Here is a 20,722-nt window from a genome sequence, read left to right as displayed (position 1 = left end):
AGTGGACACACAAGGCCAGAAATACAGCACGTTGCCCCAGAGAGCAGCTTGTCCTCTGTGGGTCTGAGGTCTGGTGCTTGTCACAACACACACACCAACATCATACCCTAAGTGTAACATCACAATATTCAAGGATATCTAAGTATGGCAACAACCAGCAGCAATCAGCTATTTGATGATGCTCTTTTGAAACATGTCTGAGGATTCTGATGACATTAATGGATGAATGAACAGGACAGGCTGAAAAACACTTACGCGCGAGTGGCTTTGCTGTTTTCTCGCATTGAGAACTTTCTTCGGGTCTTTGGTCGACCTTTGGAATCCACGTTTGTTCTTATAATTTCCTCTGAAAAAGTTAATCATAATTAACATTACAAGCACATTCTAAAATAAGAATACTATAAATTATAAATAAGTGAGAGCAACAACTAGGAGGAAAATAAATATAAGTTCATACTAGATGTTACTCTTCACATGCAATTCAAGTTCCCATGCAATGTAAGCACAAAAATTATTATAATATAATCACTCAATATAAATCCATACATTGTCAAATACCAATTGTGTGTGTGTGTGTGTGTGTGTGTGTGTGTGTGTGTGTATTTACCTAATTGTATTTACCTAATTGTAACATACGGAAAAGAGCTATGCTCGTGTTGTCCCGCTCCATATCTATTAATGTCCAGCTTTTTCTTAAAATCATGAATATTCCTTGCTGACCACTTCCACGCCTAAACTATTCCATGCTTCCACCCTTCTATGAGGGAAGCTATATTTTTTCACATCTCTCCTATAAGTGGCCATTTTTAGTTTTTTCCCATGCCCTCTCGACATTCTTCCATTCCACATACACAGATCTTCCCTATCCATTTTTTCCATGCCAATCATCACTCTGTATATTGCTATCAGGTCTCCCTTTCTTCTGTTTTCCAGGGTCGGAAGTTGCATTCTTTTCAGTCTGTCTTCATAAGTCAAATCTCTTAAGTCAGGCACCATTTTGTTGCAGCCCTCTGTACTTTCTCTAGTTTCCTTATGTGTTTCTTTAAGTTCGAGCCCACTGTATTGTTGCATATTCAAGCCTCGGTCTTATCATTGCAGTAATTATTTTCTTCATCATTTCTTCATCTAAATATACGAACGCCACTCTTATGTTCCTCAATAAGTTCAATACTTCTCCAATTATTTTGTTTATATGTCTCTGGCGATAGGTCATTGGTAATTGTCACCCCAAGGTCTTTTTCTTCATGACTGGTTTTTATGTCTTCATTTCCTATCTTGTACATACTCCTGATTCTTCTTTCACTCTTGCCAAACTCTATTTTCTTGCATTTTGTCGTGTTGAACTCCATTTGCCATGTACAGCTCCATTTCCATATTCTGTCCAAGTCTTCCTGGAGTAGTTCGCAATCTTTGTCACATCTCACTTTTCTTAACAATTTTGCATCGCCTGCAAATAGGCTCACATAACTGGACACCCCATCCACCATGTCATTTATGTAGACCGCGAACATTACTGGTGCCAACACTGATCCCTGTGGAACTCCACTCTCCACCAATCCCCATTCTGATGGTCTGTCCTTAATTATTGTTCTCATTTCTCTTCCTACCAAAAAGTCTTCCATCCATTTTAGTAAACTGCCATGCACTCCTCCTACCATTTCAAGTTTCCAGATCAGTCTCTGTGTGGTACCTTATCAAAGGCCTTTTTTAAATCCAGATATATTCCATCAGCCCAACCATCTCTTTCCTGTATTACATCTATCACCCTCGAATAGTAACATATCAGGTTTGTCGCATGAACGCCTTTTCTAAAACCAAATTGACACTCACAAAGTATGTCATTTTTCTCCAAGAAGTCTGTCCATCTATTCTTCACCACCCTCTCACACATCTTAGCTACCACACTTGTAAGTGACACTGGTCTATAGTTCAATGGGTCTCTTGTTACCTGATTTATAGATTGGGACAATGTTAGCTCTTTTCCAGTCTTGGGGCACTACACCTTCCCTTAATGAGGCATCAATTACTTCACAAACTTTTTCTGCCAGTTGCTCCCTGCATTCTCTTAAAATCCATCCTGATACCCCATCAGGTCCCACAGCTTTTCTCACTTCTAAACTCCCCATCATGTTCTTGATCTCCTCCACAGTTACTTGAAACTCCTTCATAATCCCTTTCTGTTCCATTACCAGTGGTTTGTCAAAAGCAGTCTCCTTTGTGAATACCTTCCGAAAGCATCCATTCATAGCCTCTGCCATTTCCTGGGATCTTCACTGCATACCCATTTACTTCTAAACTTTCAATACTTTCTATTTTTGATGTTGTTGTTCACATGTCTGTAAAAAGCCTTGGTTGGTCTTTACATTTATCAATTATATCCTTTTCTTGTTTCTTTCTTTCTTCTCTAATCAACACATATTCATTTCTTGCTCTTTTGTAACTTTCCCACTGCTTAATCCGTCTTTTCCTTCTCCACCTCTTCCATGCATCCTCTTTTCTTGTTCTAGCCTTTTCACATCTATCGTTAAACCAGTCCTGCTTTCCAACTTCTATGTTGTCTTATTGGTACAAATTTTTCTCACCTTCTTTGTATATTTTTATAAATTCCTTCCACTTTTCATTTGCTCCTTAGCACTCTTGAATTTCATCCAATTTGTCTCTTGAAAGAATTTCTTTAGGTTTCCAAAATCTGTCTTGGCATAATTCCATCTTCCCACTTTATATTCTTCATTTCTTCTAGATTTCTTCATCTATCACCTTGAACTCCAAAACTGCATGATCACTCTTGCTAAAGGGCACTCCACCCTCATCTCCTCAATGACCATTGGCTCTGTACTAAAGACCAAGTCCAGTCTTGACGATGCTCCTCTCCTCCAAACCTAGTATCTTCTTTGACCCACTGAGTTAACACATTTTCCATTGCCAGTGTCAATAGTGTATTTCCCATGTTGTCTCTGATCCTTCCATTGACCAGTCCTCCCAACACACCTCTTTACAATTAAAATCTCCCATCATTATAGTTCGTTCATAATTCATTATATGAAAACAAATTATATATTGTACTGTATATATTATGGAGGCTTTATTTTATTGAATGAAATCTAAATTTTCTCTTTCTCTTTCCACAAGTCTGAGGATCCTGGTAGGGATGAAGTAGGGGTGGTGGGGGTCTGCCACCACCCTCTATGCCTGGAGCCACCACTCCCCACTACCCACCTTCACCACCACCAAGCCACAGCCCTCCACCTCCGACTTCACAGCATTCCCCTCTACCTCTGCCTTTCCCTCACAGCCCTCCACCTCCGGCTTCACCGCACTCCCCTCCACCTCCGCCATCACAGCACCACCACCCAAGAGATTCAGGGAGAAATCTCCCGAACTGTAATAAAAAAAAAAAAAAAAAAAAAAACGTAATAAAATATAAAAAGTAAAATTTTGTATTGTTTTCCTTTTTAGCATAGCAATGGGAAGTGTATTGTAACATACAAATATTTTTACACATCCTGATATATAGTATGTAATGAATATATTGAGTTTATGGCTAAAACATTGATTATTCAATACTAAAGCTTCAAATCTTGGTGCGCGCGGTCCGCCCGGATGGAGTGCGGTGCGTGTTTTCTAACTTCCGGGGCGAATGGGTTAAGAAATTGATCAAATCCTTACCAACTGCTGTAGGTAAGGCTGGGTACATGAGTTCTTTCTCTCGGCTTTTGCGACCTGAAGCATCTACATACACTGCCAGGAGGTTGAACACCAGAAGGTATTCCCCTCTAGTCACCTCAATGCAGCAGAGAGCCTCACACTGATTCATGGAGAGGAAGCTCAATGACTGACTCTCAGGGTGAACTAAAGCTGAAATAAAAACAACACAAATTATTTTCTCATTGAAATACTAAAGCTTTGCGTTTATACTGAATGAACAGCCACCAAGACCCAATACTACTACTTAAAATATACTGGTAAGTAAGATTTAAAATTCTTTCCTACATATGGCAAACAGCTCTTATTTTGGGATTGATATCCTCATATTTTAAAATAACATTTCACATCTATCTATACACACTATTTGATAACTGTAATCACTCACAACAAAAGTCATCATACTAAAGAAAATGTGATACCAACAAAAATCAAAGCATGAAAATGTTGGAAAAGTTAAGCCAAGATTAAGATCGAGTCAGACACACTGGCTGAAGCTATCCAAATAACTTCTGAACTTACACAGAGGATGCTGATCCCCCAGTATGGAGTATATGGTGAAGGCAGACTGGAAGCCCACAGCCAGCCGCCCCTCACCCAGGATGTCCAAGCTCTGGGGTGGCTGAGGCAGCAGGATCGAGCGGAAGAGTCTGTGTCGACCTTTCGCTCGATTAATTTCATAAATAATGATCTGTAGGAAGAATATTAGTTTTGTATTAGCAAATCTTATTTTCAAAAAGGGAGGTTTCAGAACATCTTTCCTTTCATTTGGATGACACTTTTTTAACCTCTCTAAAGCCTGGCACAATGCTGTTTTTCTTTTTTGTACTTTTATTTTATCTCCTACATTAGTAATGCTCATCACATCTGGCTGCCAAAGATAACCTAAATAATTGTATCACTGGTTCTATGGCCACTGGTTATTTTTATAACCACCTTTCTCTCTCTCTCTCTCTCTCTCTCTCTCTCTCTCTCTCTCTCTCTCTCTCTCAATTATATCCTAAAAACCTATTTGAGATTCTCAGAGTACATTTTAGATGTAGTGGTTAGGGATATTTGACATTAAACTTACATACTCAAAAGATGATATGACATGAGGAACATGTAACCAATACTCACTTGTCTCTTAACAGCTACACACAAGCAGTAGGTATAGGCAAGACTAGTGGGAGATCTAAACTTTCCAGTGGTAAAAGCAATGGCACCCTTTGTTTCTGAAACCTGGAATAAATATGTATTACTTATAAATTCCTTTCCAGTCTTTAAGTAATCATCCAAGAAAAGTTGCATTTAAAATTCAACATAAACCATATAAATATGCTTATGAAGACATTGATAACATAAACTGTTAAACCCTCAGAAGAAAAATAAGTGTTTAGTGAAATTATGTTGTGTAAACAATCTGTAAGGGTTTTAAGATAGAGTTGAGAAATTTTGATCCACTACTTGGCTTGGTTGCTGTGAAATTAATTGCACGAATCTCAGTCACCAAGAAAAGAACAAGATTATGTGATACTAATGCAAGTATAGTTCTGCTTCTCTTATATGAGTGAGTAAACTGAGGCTTATGCAAAAATGTCAAAGTTTGATAAAGAGATGGCATAAGATTTACTGAGAGAATAATAAACTGTCTTGACATGAAACACATGAAACATTTGCGAGGGATGAAAAGATTGCAGTAGAACGTATTTGTGGTACAGCAACAGTTTAGGGGAGAAGTAACAGTGGAATATTCTCATCTACTCACCTTTATCCACTCCACATCATCCCCACCAAGGGCCCTTACAGGAATCAGCTTGACCTGTCGTTGTCTTCCAGCTATTACCATGATCAGCTGCTCCTCTGCAATGTACTCAAGACTCACGATTTTCTTGCCATCTCCTATCCTGGCAATTTCTGTGCAAAGAATAACAAGCAAAATATCAACAGATATTCAGCACCTTGTGCGAGATTCCTCTCCAGTCAGAACCAATCACATTGCACCCAAGTAAAAATTCATGAAGGAATATTACTGTTTACCATCCTCATAAAGGATCTTGAGAAAATTATGTATAAAAAGACATAGAAAGCATGACTTCATCATAGTAAGGCATCTCAAAACAATATAATTGATTATCTCAATGGCAGAATTCCCCCATTTGCAAATTGTAATTTTGAGAGTGCAATGTATAACTTGTTTCCAAATAACCAATCTCCAGCATTTAAGATCCACAATATTGTTTCAAGTTTCTGTCATATTGATTTGCTCAGTCATGAGTTAACTGTAAGTCACAAATTCAATATGGAAAGGAGTATTACAGTAGGAAGAGCGAAACACTCACCGCAGTTGTCAACATCAACACAGAAAAGACCTTCCTCTGCTCCCAGCAACAGCCGGTCAGGGTCGATGACAGTACCACACACAGCATTCTTTAACAGCGTCACACTGCCATCCACCACCTCATGGGCACTGAACACCTGTGGGAGAAAAAAAATGAATATTTCCTCAACTAAATTAAGCTAATAGTGAAGTTCCTTTATATGATAAGCTTCCCTCTAAGTAGCAAGATCACCAGCAATACACAGAGAGGTCATGGAATGGAACTGTGCTGCACCTGTCTATTGGGTAGCTTGCTCCGCCTGAGTATCCTGTGCAACTCATTGAGTGCCACAACCCATTTAGTCTTTTCATTCTCTGTGTCTGCAAGCATTAGCGTGTGGTGCCGCACCCCAACCATGGAAGATGTGGTCATCTGGAAAAATAAATAAAGGTCAACATCAGTTAGCCTGAAGGCAAAATGCATGAGCTGTTTTAATAGTCCTTCACACTTTTTTTTTTAACTCATATCTCAGTTTGATTCTATATATTTCCTTCATGACCCAATACATCTATTCCATTTTACTTTTATACCTTTAATATAAAAAATTATTCATACACCCACACACACACACACACACACACACACACACACACACACACACACACACACACACACACACCATGCAATATTAGAAATAGATATAGAAGAGGGAAAGGAAGATAGAGACGATTCATACAAAGGAGACTGATTAAATTACAGAAAGGCTGATATTGAGAATCTCAAGAACTATTTTAAAAACTTAGACTGGGAGGAGATGGAAAACTCAGAGACAATGCAAGACAAATATAACTTATTTTTGGAAATAAACAAAACAGGAGTCAGGGAATATGTCCCGAAATATAGACCTAAAGAAGAAGGAAAGAAAGATTGGTTTAATGCAAGGTGTGCTAGGGCAAAGGAGAAAAGAGATGGAGCATGGAAAAGGTGGAGGAGAAATAGAAATCCAGCAAATAAGGAAAACTTCAAGGCAGCGAGAAATGAATATGTTAAGGTGAGGAAGGAAGAGGAAAAGAACTTGAAAAGACATTGTCGAAAAATGTAAGGAGCAACCAAAATTGTTCTATAGATTCATAAATGGAAAAATTAGGCAAAAAGAAACAATAGAAAGGTTAAAAGGAGAGAACGGGATGGTGGAAGACCCAAAAAGTATGGCAGAACTATTAAATAAAAAATTCCAGGAGGTCTTTACTAAGGAATCCAAATTTGAGAGGCCACAGGGTAATAGAGAGACAATCTATATGAAAGAGATTAAAGTAACCAAGCTTGAAATAAAAGAGTTAATGAAGGAACTGGATGAAGAGAAGGCAATGGGACCAGATGAAGTCTCAGGCAGAATACTGAAAGAATGTAGGGAAGAACTAGCAAGTCCTATATACAACATCATAAAATGCTCAATAGAAAATGGAACAGTACCAGTAGAATGGAAAAGAGCTGAGGTGGTTCCCATATATAAGAGCGGAAGGAAGGAAGAACCTTTAAATTACAGACCGGTATCACTAACTAGTGTAATATGCAAGATGTGTGAAAGAATAATAAAGAAACAATGGATCGAGTTCCTTGAAGACAACAAATTAATATCAAATAGCCAATTTGGTTTTAGAAAAGACGGTCTTGTGTAACTAATTTATTGAGTTTCTATTCTAGAATAGTTGATAGAGTACAAGAGAGAGAGGATGGGTTGACTGTATTTATTTGGATTTAAAAAAGGCGTTTGACAAAGTGCCACATGCAAGATTACTATGGAAGTTAGAAGAGAAGGGTGGCTTAAAAGGAAGCACATTGAGATGGATAGAAAATTATTTGAGGGGGGAGAGAAATAATGACGGTAGTTAAAGATATGAAGTCCAAGTGGAGAGCAGTAGAAAGCGGAGTGCCACAGGGGTCAGTATTGGCACCAATACTTTTCCTCATTTATATTAACGACATGCCAGAAGGAGTGAACAGCTACATAAATCTGCAGATGATATGAAACTGTGCAGAGTTATAAAGCAAAAAGAGGATTGTGAAATACTGCAAGAAGACCTAAATAAGATCTGGGAATGGAGTAAGAAGTGGGAAATGGAATTCAATGTGAACAAAAGCCATGTCATGGAAATGGGAAAGAGTGAAAGACGACCTGTGGGAATCTATAAGATGGGAGATGGAGTAGAACTGGAGAAAGTTAAAAAGGAAAAGGACTTAGGAGTGACGATGGAAGAAAACAATCAACCAGTAAGCCATATTGATAGAATTTTTAGAGAAACATATAATTTGCTAAGGAATATTGGAGTAGCATTTCACTACATGGACAAAGAAATGATGAAGAAATTGATAAGTACTATAATAAGACCCAGATTGGAATATGCAGGAGTAGTGTGGACCCCTCATAAAAAGAAACACATAAGGAAATTGGAGAGGCTACAAAAATGGCTACAAGAATGGTTCCAGAATTTGAAGGGATGACATATGAGGAGAGACTAAAGGCTATGGATCTACCAACCCTGGAACAAAGAAGGGAGAGAGGAGACCTGATACAAGTTTATAAATTGATCAACGGAATGGACCAAGTGGATAATGAGAAACTGATCCTGAGAGAAGAATATGACATCCGAAGCACAAGATCGCATAGTAAAAAGCTGAGAAAAGGAAGATGTCAGAGAGATATTAAAAAATATAGTTCAGTTTCCCGCAGAGATGTACTGAGACGTGGAACAGTTTAAATAAAGAAGTAGTGTCTGCAACGAGTGTGCATACTTTTAAAGTAAGATTGGATAAGTGTAGATATGGAGACGGGGCCACACAAGCATAAAGCCCAGGCCCTGTAAATCTATAACTAGGTAAACACACACACACACACACACCTTATTTTGATTTATTGTTTGTATATATGTTTATGATGTGGCAACCCACTGAACAAGAGATTGTGACACACTTTAGGTCCTGATCACTACTTTCTGGTGTTGGGCACAGATAGACATGATAAAAAAAATTTATCATGATAATCGAGAAATCGATAATGATATTCTTATCAATAATAACCGATAATCAATAACTGGTGATTAATTTATAACCCGATAACTGATAACCAATAAATTAGTAAATTTAAATCTTTATTTTCATCTCTATCTTAGAAAATTAAGAAAAATATTATAAAATAGAAAATATTAGAAAAAATCTTCAAAATCTCTTCACTAATTAAACTACTGTACTGTTTTAAAGTAAAACAACTACAGTAAGCCCCCACATTTAGCGACCCTATTAGTCTGCCGAAACCATCACTAAATTGGAATTTTGCCAAATTTTAATACTACTTTAAATAGGGAAAAATACCAATCAGTCTTTCATCCGCCCAAGTCCCCATTTCGAGTCCCCATTTACAGCTGCAACATCGCCACCTTCACGAGAATCAGCACCCCCGGAACCACTAGTGGAGGCCATGGTGATAGCGAAACTCACTAAACAGCGAGGATGGGAGCACAGAAAATGAGTTCACACGCTGGATTAACACACACAAGTGTCGAGCGGGAATGCCGGAGGCACTGTGGGGCTGACGTCACGGCCGAACAGACACGCGATTGGCTCAGAGCGAGCGGGAGGCAGGACAGTGTAGAGCGGTACATTTGCTAAATATGAGAGAAAATCCCTAAACTTGAGGGCTTGGCCTTTTTCCAGACAGTCGCTAAATAAGGGTTTCGCTAAGCTGGATTTCGCTAAATTCGGGGACTTACTGTACATTCAATTTTGAAAGTTTACAGCTTTAGTGCTCTAATTCCAAAAAAAAAAATTATTAATTAATTCTAGTGTGAAACAAAAAGTATAAATCAATAACGAGAGAAAAACATTATTGGAGAACTGATAACTTGATATTGTTAAAACAATAAATTGTCATGATAATCTTATCACTCTGATCTAAACATAATTTTCTACAAACATGACAAATGAAATTCTCAACAGATCAAACAACTTTAAATTCAACAAAATGCTTTTAACGAAAATAGAGAAAAGTGTGCATATTACTTAACTACTGGCCATGACAATATTCTGTGGTGATGTTTCCCTAATGTGCCTCCCACCACCATACTTACCCTGAATATGCACGGGATGTCCTTCTTGTTGGCGTGAATCACATCAGAGTCCCGGACTGTAGACACCTCAAACTGTTCATCCCTCATGTCTAGTACGGTGCTCACCCACACACTAGGTTGGGCATTTCTGGAACAGCAGGGTTTCACAGGGTTATGCTTCCTTCCAATGATATCAACATCACTTTTTATCTATTTTCTCTTTATAGATAGTGTCAAAAGATTGAATCTAGAGAGAGAGAGAGAGAGAGAGAGAGAGAGAGAGAGAGAGAGAGAGAGAGAGAGAGAGAGAGAGAGAGAGAGAGAGAGAGAGAGAGAGAGAGAGAGAGAGAGAGAGAGAGAGAGAGAGAGAGAGAGAGAGAGAGAGAGAGAGAGAGAGAGAGAGAGAGAGAGAGAGAGAGAGAGAGAGAGAGAGAGAGAGAGAGAGAGAGAGAGAGAGAGAGAGAGAGAGAAAATTAGCAATTTAAATATAAATTATCAGAAAAATTTTCCCACACAAAATTCCCAATATGGCACAGAAAATATTTCTACCACAACATTCCTACTGAATCTGTTGATGTCATTCTGGAGTGCTCACCTCTCAGGAGAAATGTCGTAAAGGAAGAGCTTAAAGTCGCACACCACAACAAACTGCCTGGACCACCCTTTTTTGACTCCGCCAGGCTTGGGCACCTTAACGTAGCCCTCATAAGCTGTGCCAACGCCTCGAGTTGGGTCAATACCAAGAGGTCGTTTGGCTGGAGAGAGACAAAGAGAAAAAAGAGCGGTCAAAATACGTAACTGCAATTATCACCATCAAGTTCAAATTAATGTCCAAAAGACAATTCATCAATCAATGCATGCACTATAACTGTATGTGGTGAGGCAATAACTCACTACTGTGACAAGAACACCACACCTAACAATAAAATCTTGGAACAATAAATTCTAGGCAAGATTTTTTTGTGAAAATTAAGACCTTTATGTAATGAAGCTAATACAGTAAATGGTTCCTTGTCTCATTATACCACAGCAATTGATTTCATAATGACAGAGGCATATTACTAGCACTTATTTATAAATACTTTAAGTACAAGTACACATGTAGCCAAATGAATGCAGACGTTAATCTTTCAGTGGTACAAAGTCAACTTACTCTGATCAAGAGGCACTGGACAGATCTGTGGCACCTTCTCCTTGCAGGTGGTGTGGCAAGCAAACCCACACACCTCACACACCACCCCTTGGCGTGTGAGGCCTATCATTAGGGAAGTACAGTGAGAGCATTTGAGGGGGTTGCTGAAGGTACGGACGAGGAACTGGTGGGCTTTTGGTTTCATCATGTGAGGTGACGGCCCCCCACCACTGCTGCTGCTGCCCCCTGAGAGACCAAGGGCAGCCGAGCTGTGCTGCTGGTGGGCCATGGTGGGTAGCACACCAGGCGGCACGCTGGAGGCAGGCTGAGGCAGGGGTGGCAGGGGGCGACCCTCCATGTTTGGAGAACCCAACTGCTCCTGCTGGAAAGACAGCATGCCAATTAATTTTGGGTACACTAGTGCCAATAGCCATATATATCTCAGATCTTAAAACCAAACAATACAATTTCCTTATTACAAAGATAACATAACAGATACAAATGTTTTGAGAAGACATTAAAATATCTACTCATTATGTTTGATTTCTCGTCTGTATTTTGGCTTTACATCTCATACAGTGTTGACTCTCTCGCTTGAACCCTTTGTGGGTAGCACCTCACCTGGCTGACAAATGACCGTGATGAGGATAGGGAGGGGACTGAAGGAGCCCTGTTGTCCTCCACGTCTCCTTCCTCGGACTCCAGTGAGCCACCACGTCCCAGGGGCATGTCTTTCAAAAACTGCTCTAGGATGGACATCTGTGAGGCTGGTCGCTCCATAACTGTGGCACAAGCAAATCCATGAGCTAACAGCAGTTGCATCTTATTCAGTAACCTTTCATATTCTTAATTTTTTCTTTATAAAACAGTAAAATCCAAAAATAATAATAAACAAATAAATAAACAAAATGCATGCATTTCATAATAACTAGTTAGTCAGCCAACATTTTATAATTATTTGAAATATACTATATTTCTTTAATATCTTTGAATTGTGTCTAATGCAAATAACTTTGAGTGTCTTTTTATTCAAATCACTGACTGGAAAAACAATATGCACATAACAAAGCAGGCTCTACAGGTCTTTGTGTGTCATAAGCCAAACATGTTTAAGATCCCTTCCAAAGTGCACGCACAAAAACCAGAAACATACACACTTGTGCACACATAAATTACATTCACTCACAAACACACACACACACACACACACACACACACACACACACACACACACACACACACACACACACACACACACACACACACCACAAGCTTCAGGAGTAGCTCTGATTTATGATGGTATTAGTGTTACTCGATATGAATATACATAAAATGCCAGTCTCTAATTTATACAATGAAAATTTTGTTCTCTGTGTAAATGTATTTACAGAACTAATGAAAAAATGCTTCTTAAAAACATAAGTGAATAACAAGTGCATAAGAAACATCAGATGTTTTAAGCTATCTACATGACTCGCTAATAACACAATACGCCAAAGGTGAGAAAAAAGCACAATAAATTATTAAGAAAACATGTGATTAGCACCATATTTGAGACTTACATAACTGATCAGAGAGGGAATAGTTGACAATGAAACTCAGTAAGTGCTAAAGAGTGAGCCTGTGAAGTTTAGTCATGTATGTTATCTTCATCAGATAGAAGACTATGGAAACACCATGAAGACTTAAATGAGCAATCATGATCAGTGGTACAGAATGATTACATCGTCACTGAAATTAAACAATAATGACAATTGGAAGAGGCAGAAGAGTTGCCAACATATAAGCAAAGAAGGCACTTGATTGTATAGAAAAGATGCTCCAAATAACAGGTGGACTAGGAAAACTGGCATTAAAAGGATTAATGAAGAGAAGGAAATAAAAGATGCTTTATCATTTCTCAATTGGTTTAAAGTTACCTACATGTCACCATGGTACCCAGGTTCTAGGTGGTTACACTCAAGATGAGCTTGGGTGGTGATATGGGCCCTAATATGGGTACCACTATAAATAAAATTGCCTGTGCCACTAATGGACGGAAGCTGAACAGCGCTTCCCATACACTCTTCAAGTGTGCCTACAGGTGCTATAGGCCTTAACGTAAAAAAAACCCCATTTTTCTCTCTCTCTCTCTCTCTCTCTCTCACACACACACACACACACACACACACACACACACACACACACACACACACACAACAGTTTTAAAAATAGGACTCCAAAAAGAGGTCACATGCTTTGCTGCCAACCTCTGCATTTATCACAAAGAATGGTTCACCTCAGTGTGAAACATTGCATAGTACAGAAGCAACTTGTAGGCATTAAAAAAGCAAATTCATGAAGTTACTGATGAGGTAAGTTTAAACATATCAAACAGGTGCATGGGGATCCACTCTGCCAATAAGCAGTGAAGAGATAATTGCATGTTGGTCTGCTCAAGGTACTGGAGACTGCCTCTGACGACAGGGACATTTTCACAGATTCATTCTTTCACTCACATCATACTTGGCACAGTTCTAATGTAATACCAGCAAATCTAAAAAAGGAACACTTCAACACAATATGATGACTTCCCATAAGTACTTAATTTCATGACAACAAGAGTGGGGAGGGGTTCAAAGCCATACTATCTATTACACTGATAGAAATGGACATGTTCTTGATGTCTTTGTGGTTATTACACATGATATGTGTCTACGTGTTTCATGTGTGGTCCACGGCATTCTACTCCTACGACTGACTAACACTGACGCATCCTATGACAAAACCTGCCAGATGGACTCCAGCAGACTGAGAAGCTCTACTTGTCATAGTGGGTGGAGTGCAATAGCTTTAGGGGTAACAACTATCTTCCGGCTGAAAAAATATTCTTACCAAAGCCAAACATATTTCTTCCAATAGAGCCTAAGAAAATACACAAATACAGATTAGACATGCATAATTATAAAAATTTCAATAAAATGAAGAGTAATTCAACTAGTTATGAACTGTGTCCAAAATTATGACAAAGATGAAACGACAAAAGTCCATTTCTGACATCAGTTATGACATTGACATAATTAAGATTTGATGAAATATAAACACACTAGACATGGGAAACATTAGTTGTTAGGTCAATGCAAGACACAAGCCATTAAATCTCAAAATGGCCTTAATTCTGAAACACCTATTTTGTAATTCATGTGAAGTAAATGCAACAGCCATACTCACTACTAGTAATTTTACTCGGCTATAACCGTTTCAGAATCTGGACCCAAACTCCATTTTTGTAAGTTTAAAACTTGGGTAATGATCAGGACAGCAGGTTTTGGTATGGTGCTACCATGGTTCCCTTTATATGCAGTATTTTGAAATGCAACTAATCTTAACAATCACCAAACTTACTAAAAATTTAAATAACTGGGAAAGTAAAATAAGAAATCAAAACACATCACAGAAATGGTTTACACCAAAACCTGGGTAAGGGAACAAAAGCCACGCATAAAACTGGGGCTGGGCAGGACAACACAAGGATGGGGTCAAAATTGGGGGTCAGTCACAGTACATTACCAAACTTTCGAGTCTTGCGTTCCTGCGTGGCAGCTGCGTGTGCGTGCGTGCGATCAGAAATAGATTTTCATGAGAAGGATGAGGAAACCCCAGAGGCAGCTAGTCAGCCCAATGAACAAGGGCACTGTGTCTGCAGCGCCGCCCAGGGGAGATGATAACTGGGTCAGTGAGGGACTCCACACAAATGAGTAACCATTGTGTTCTAACTTGGATTTCATTTGATCCTTCATTTTCTTCATATCTAGTTAGCTAAGCTATTTTATACATATCAACATTTTTACACCATTTATGTACATTTCTTTTATGAATCAGTTATTGATTATGTATCAACAAGACACTAATGAAATGGTAGAATGCTGGTATAACAACACTGAAGCTAGAGATCTGTACATGATGGGAACTTTGTAAAGCTCCATTTAGTATCAAGCATGCTACTGCAATGCTGTGCGATGAAACCATGTACTTCTCACACCACCAACTAGTAGTGATCTTCCTTTAAGGTGTCTATCCAGCATTCTAACTTCTATCGGGAGTATCCACACACACAAGAAGGCATAATAAGTAAGAGTCATGTCCATATGAAGTGGAGGACCAAGCATATGATGATGGTGATCCTTCCACTCTCCTATGACCACTAGATTGCCAAACTAGAATATCTGAAGGTTAGAGGAGCCTTTGTTTGGCATTAGGGAGCTAGTGTGCAGACAGCTAAGTAAGACATCTCTTGATGGGATTTTCTTAAACTTTTTCAGATCTTTACCATGAATAGGGGAACAATGTGAGGTCCTCCCTCTTGCTGACCCAATTATCATTGTGGTGGAGCTCTGGTGGGGGCATGCAGAGTGACATGCTGGGTGGGGTATATGCCACTGTCAATATCAGAATGAGGCTCTGAGGATTGACCACGTTATTCATTTATCTATCTGACATATAAATGAGATATTATCTTGCATAGACTCAAGTAATACGTATGTGGCTCAAGCAGAACCATAAATGCACGACACTTCAGAGAGCGTCCCAAAGCCTCGTTCTTTATTAATGGCATAAAGACACTGAGGGCTTGCTAAGGAGAGGAAAGGTGAAGTGTGTTTGAACAAATAAGAAAATGAGAAACATATAGTAAAGGTATATCCTCCCAAAGAGATGTTTCTTACTTAGGTCAAGAGCTGATACATATATCAGTGCTTAGCGAGGTAAATAGTTTTGTTTCAGTATTATCCAAGACATACATAAATGCATAAACCCAATTCATATTTTTGTTAATGGTAAGCATTGTTATTTAAATAAAAATGGCAACGTAATAAACAGTTAAAAAGTCTGCACGTTTCACTGCATCTTTACCCATCAAGGTGTCGAGAGTGGTCCCGAAGGGAATGAAGGTGGCTTCCTCAATGTGCTTGATAATGCAAACACTCACTCTGGAGAGCAACACCCTTCTCCACCCCTCCCACGCCCTCAGGAATATGCCACAATCTTTGTGTTCAGAGCATGGCGTGATTACACACAGCACAATGTCACATAAAAGAAAACTGCAGTATTGTACACTAAAGAATGTGTGCAGTGTTATAATGAAGGAGCTTTTCAAAATAAGAATAAGTAAAATGCCACAATACTATTTACCTGTTAAGCAATCAAAACAGCTTAGTGAAGTTTGGAATATTATGAATTATAATTTTGAAGTATTAAGAACTTAACCAGCATTATTTTCACTGCCAGCAGGTAGCATGATTGTAAAGGTGTACTACAATCCATTCAGCAATTTTGTCCCTAGATATGATCACAAATATGTCCAAACTTGCACTTGTAGTAGAAGCTATTAAAAGCATTGCTGCCACTGTTGAGAGGGAGGGAAGAGAGTACACTGTGAGGAACAGAAGAGTTCACTGTGACTGTAGTTAGAGCATATGAAGATTTATGTACACAGAGTAAAGACACCTGTAAGTTGAAATGGAGTAAATGAACTACACTTTCTGGGCAAGGTTGTACTTTGAATGCTCATTCCTGAAGCTTTATGCATTCAATATGAAATCTGACCAAAAAATAAAAAGTCTTGCCTTATTCAAGGATTAATACTTGTAAGTTACTATCTATGTATACCATAAAATTTCCAGTGACACTAAAAAAAAAAGAAAATAATAATTGCAACCTTACGCAATAATAATTCTGAAGGGAAATAAACAAGTACAGTGTCCATTATTTTTTTCAAATGCAAAAGCTTGAAATATTGAGGTCAAGTCCTGTCTCAGCTCAGTGTCTTGTATTTGCTCCGCTCACCCTGTCATCATCATCATTCTGCTTCTTACTCTCAATGAAGATAAATATTCTGCTTCTTACTCTCAATGAGGATAAATACGGGATAAAATTTTGTACATCACTATAAGGAAAAGAAGGCCCATGTTGAATAGTGCTATGAAAAGAATAATTTATGTTTATAGGCAATGACTTTTCAGTTATATTCATGGTAAAATTACACTAAATAAGTTATTCATGGCACATTGGAAAACCACCTTGCCCAGGAAACACTGCACCACACCAAGGGGTCAACACCACACACACCTCACACTGACATTACAGATGTGGAAACTATCTCAAGTCAAAATAAACTAGAAAATATTAAGTGGTTTCAGGAACTGATGTCAAATATATAAATATTACAAATAAAGCAACTCTAAATTAAATAAAGAAGAAGCTACAAAAAATGTTTTTACTTAATGATTAATAAATTTTGAAAAAATAAAAATAAAAATAAATAAATAAATAGAATAAATAAATAAAAGGCAGTTATGAAAGCATCATTAACCACAAAATTAATGGCAATCATGAATACCTAACGTAAATTTAGCCTTTCTCTGCATAAACCTGAGCCACACTTACAAAGTCAGTAATCTGGTCAATACACATGAGCTACATTCTATGTAACTAATTATCCGTTCGCTTAGTTACTTTTATGTTCGTGCCAGTAAAGTACCATTATTTCATTGCCTTCAATAAAATTAATATAATTTATTATACTTTCTATTTATCTTGATTTTGGAGAAATTAATAAATTAAATAGAATTTGAGGGCATTCCACTGACACTGCTCCTCGGGGGACTCGACACTATGGACACACACAAAGACTTAACACCTTGTCTGTGCCTTACTGATCCAAAACATTGAAGTATTTACAATTATTCAGCAAATTGATAACCATAGTCTAAGTTGGAATGACATCAGAAACTGATGATCCTAAGCATTATATCTAGCATTTCAGTCACAGTCAAATCCAACTCTTAGCTCTAAACATATGTAGTAGCACTTCAACAACTATTAGCTGTGAATTTACCCCTTAAAACCTCAAGCCTTGTTCCTTTGGCACATACAGTGAGCTGTGCACAGACATATATACAGATTTTAGTATATTGTAAGCTTTTGTCATGGTGTCCTTGTGTATAGGAAAAGACAGTGAAGTAAATTGAAGCAACTCCATATCTTTGAGGCCAAAAACATTACTGAAAACTGTCCCAATAGATGACACAACCTTTGATTCCATCATACTATCATTCTGAGTAAGACAAATTCATTCATATAAGATCAGACAAAATTTTGTTATAGGTATGAAATATGTTATCTTTGTTCAAGGAGACATACATTATGTTAACAAACTTGAAAATTGAAGGAAAAATTAGATATGCAGCATATTTTATACATATATAGTACTAAGTTTCATGCACATACCATTGTTATTCATGTAACTCCTTGAACCTTGTAAGAAGGTGCTTTATGGCCTTTACTGTCAGAACAGTAAATCAAACATGTCAGCTGCCAATTGTAACACAAGATGTGCCATATGCCACTAACAGGACCAGCATCTTGATAATTATCCATCACCCAAGAATGTTGAAGTTGTTCTGTCATTCTTCACCAATGACTCCTATCCACTCTATAAGAGAGGGACAGCCCTGATGGAAAATTCATGCACATATCTACTTACAGCCCTCACCAGCTTCTAGGCGGGTCTGCAACTCCCGAATCTGCTTATCCTTCCGCATGTTCTCACGTGACATTCCCTCATAGCGCTGTCTGGATTCACGCATGTCCCTGTGCACCAAGGGGTATCAGTACACATGTAAGTGAAGACAATGTGACTGTGTCAACATGGCTGTGACAAAGTTATAGCCTTTACTGTGTTATACTAATTTGGAAGAATAATTAAATCAGATAAATTAAAGATTATTCAAAATGTTTAAGCACTATAACTGTGATAAACTATACACTGATACTCATAAACTTATTCAAGATGCTACTTACTTCTGTGCAGCAACCAGTTCAGCACGGACTTTGCTGAGCTCTTCAGATATGGCTTGCTTAGCCTGTATCTCTGAGTTGAGAGACGACTGAAGGTTCAATAATTCCATTTTGTCTAGTTTCTGAGATCGCCTGTTACGCCAATTCTTCTCTGAGGGTGTGAGGACGGAGGAGCCACTGCCCACCACACCAGAGACCTTGAGAGACTCCAGTTCCTCAGTCATGCGTGTGGCAAGAGCCTGGAGGTAGCCGCGGGCATCCTTCTCATCACTCACCCTATGTAGCAACAGAATATCAGATTAGTGCACAATTCACACACTCTGAAGTTTAATTAACCTAATAAAGTTCCAAAAAGAACTATGATGATTCCACCAGTCATGACATCTGGATATTTTATTACTAAGTGCATATTATAATATGGTTACCATCTTCCATCCTATTCTTTGTGATTTTATAATTCAAGGTGCTGTTCATTTGAAATCACATGAGTATGTAGATGCAAAGCAGTAATCAAATGTGTACAAAAGCTCCTTGTAAGTACTGCCAGGAAAAAACAAGAAACACAGGTGGGTGTGTCTTGTCAACCTTCAACAGCAAATTCAAGTACTCACCACTGGATGATCTCAGTGATTTGAGCCTCCCACTGAGCAATGGACTCCTTCTTATTTCTCAGGTCATCATACTCTTCTTCTAATGACCGTCGCTCACTCTGCATCCTATTCAAACTTTCCGTCAGCTGCAACAAAAGTGTTTTGAATTAGTACCAGCTATATACATTTTGATTTCAAATAATTTCAGCACAGAATCATTATTTATATACACATCACTGCTTCTAAAACATAGTGTTGGAAGATGCATACATTCTCCTTACATGGATCATTAACCACCTCATTGCAGCTTACTAGTTGCCTACTCACCCTCTCCACATCACCAATTAATTTCTTGTTCTCATCCAGCATCATGGTCTTCTCTCTTTCATGGCGACGCTTCACTTCCATTACAGAGTCCTCTTGCTCCTCTATTCTCTTCTCCAGCTCACTCTTCAATTGCTCCACCTTCCTTGTCAGGATGCCCACCTTTCGAAGTGGAAAGGAGGGAAGTATGGTTTCAATGAATAATTCCTCTAACATAATCTTACACTAAGCCACTGTCATGGCTAGATACATGCAACTGCAGCTTACAGTCAAAACTGTATGGTGCAGTAAACTTTTGCCTGAAAAGTAGCTATATCCTGTACACATGGAATGCTACCTGGGAAGTAAAACATGACATAATAATACTTCATAATTGTTAGTGGACCACGAACTCTTATTCTGCGTATACAGGGGATCCTAGCAATTCGATGTGGTTAGGAGGGTTTTCCATCGGTCAAATCAGCGTTTATTCGAATCGTGAAGCAATTTTTCCCATAAAATACTTAAGAATTAAGAGGGATAGAGACCAACCCCCAGCCTAGACCCCCTCAAACCATCATTATAACCTCTAAAAACACTAACTTAGACTAAATCAGTACTATTAACCCTTAGCCGGCGGTGGAACTATATATAGACGGTCCTGATTGTATCAAAAATTTGCGGGGTGACTATATATAGACTCGTCTCCAAAATTTATCCCTTGTATTTCTAAGCATCGACTATATATAGACGGCC

The 20,722-nt window shown here is 38.4% G+C and overlaps 1 protein-coding gene across 1 annotated transcript in view; it reads right to left on the bottom strand.

Annotated features, from left to right (window-relative positions):
• LOC123516662 (serine/threonine-protein kinase MRCK beta-like) overlaps window positions 1-20,722 on the bottom strand; it is a 131,694-nt gene that overhangs the window by 7,326 nt on the left and 103,646 nt on the right. The window contains 16 exon segments of the mRNA XM_045276263.1: window positions 256-344; window positions 3,575-3,855; window positions 4,225-4,393; window positions 4,822-4,923; window positions 5,450-5,598; window positions 6,024-6,159; window positions 6,297-6,434; window positions 10,127-10,253; window positions 10,701-10,860; window positions 11,259-11,619; window positions 11,859-12,019; window positions 16,128-16,259; window positions 18,760-18,866; window positions 19,077-19,349; window positions 19,685-19,809; window positions 19,991-20,149. Of these exon segments, the coding sequence (XP_045132198.1) occupies window positions 256-344; window positions 3,575-3,855; window positions 4,225-4,393; window positions 4,822-4,923; window positions 5,450-5,598; window positions 6,024-6,159; window positions 6,297-6,434; window positions 10,127-10,253; window positions 10,701-10,860; window positions 11,259-11,619; window positions 11,859-12,019; window positions 16,128-16,259; window positions 18,760-18,866; window positions 19,077-19,349; window positions 19,685-19,809; window positions 19,991-20,149 (2,669 nt within the window).

The sequence above is a fragment of the Portunus trituberculatus genome, chromosome 41 (assembly GCF_017591435.1).
Source record: "Portunus trituberculatus isolate SZX2019 chromosome 41, ASM1759143v1, whole genome shotgun sequence".
Classification (NCBI taxonomy): Eukaryota; Metazoa; Arthropoda; class Malacostraca; order Decapoda; family Portunidae; genus Portunus; species Portunus trituberculatus.
The sequence above is the reverse complement of the archived record's forward strand: the minus strand, read 5'-3'. Positions and strand labels throughout refer to the sequence as shown.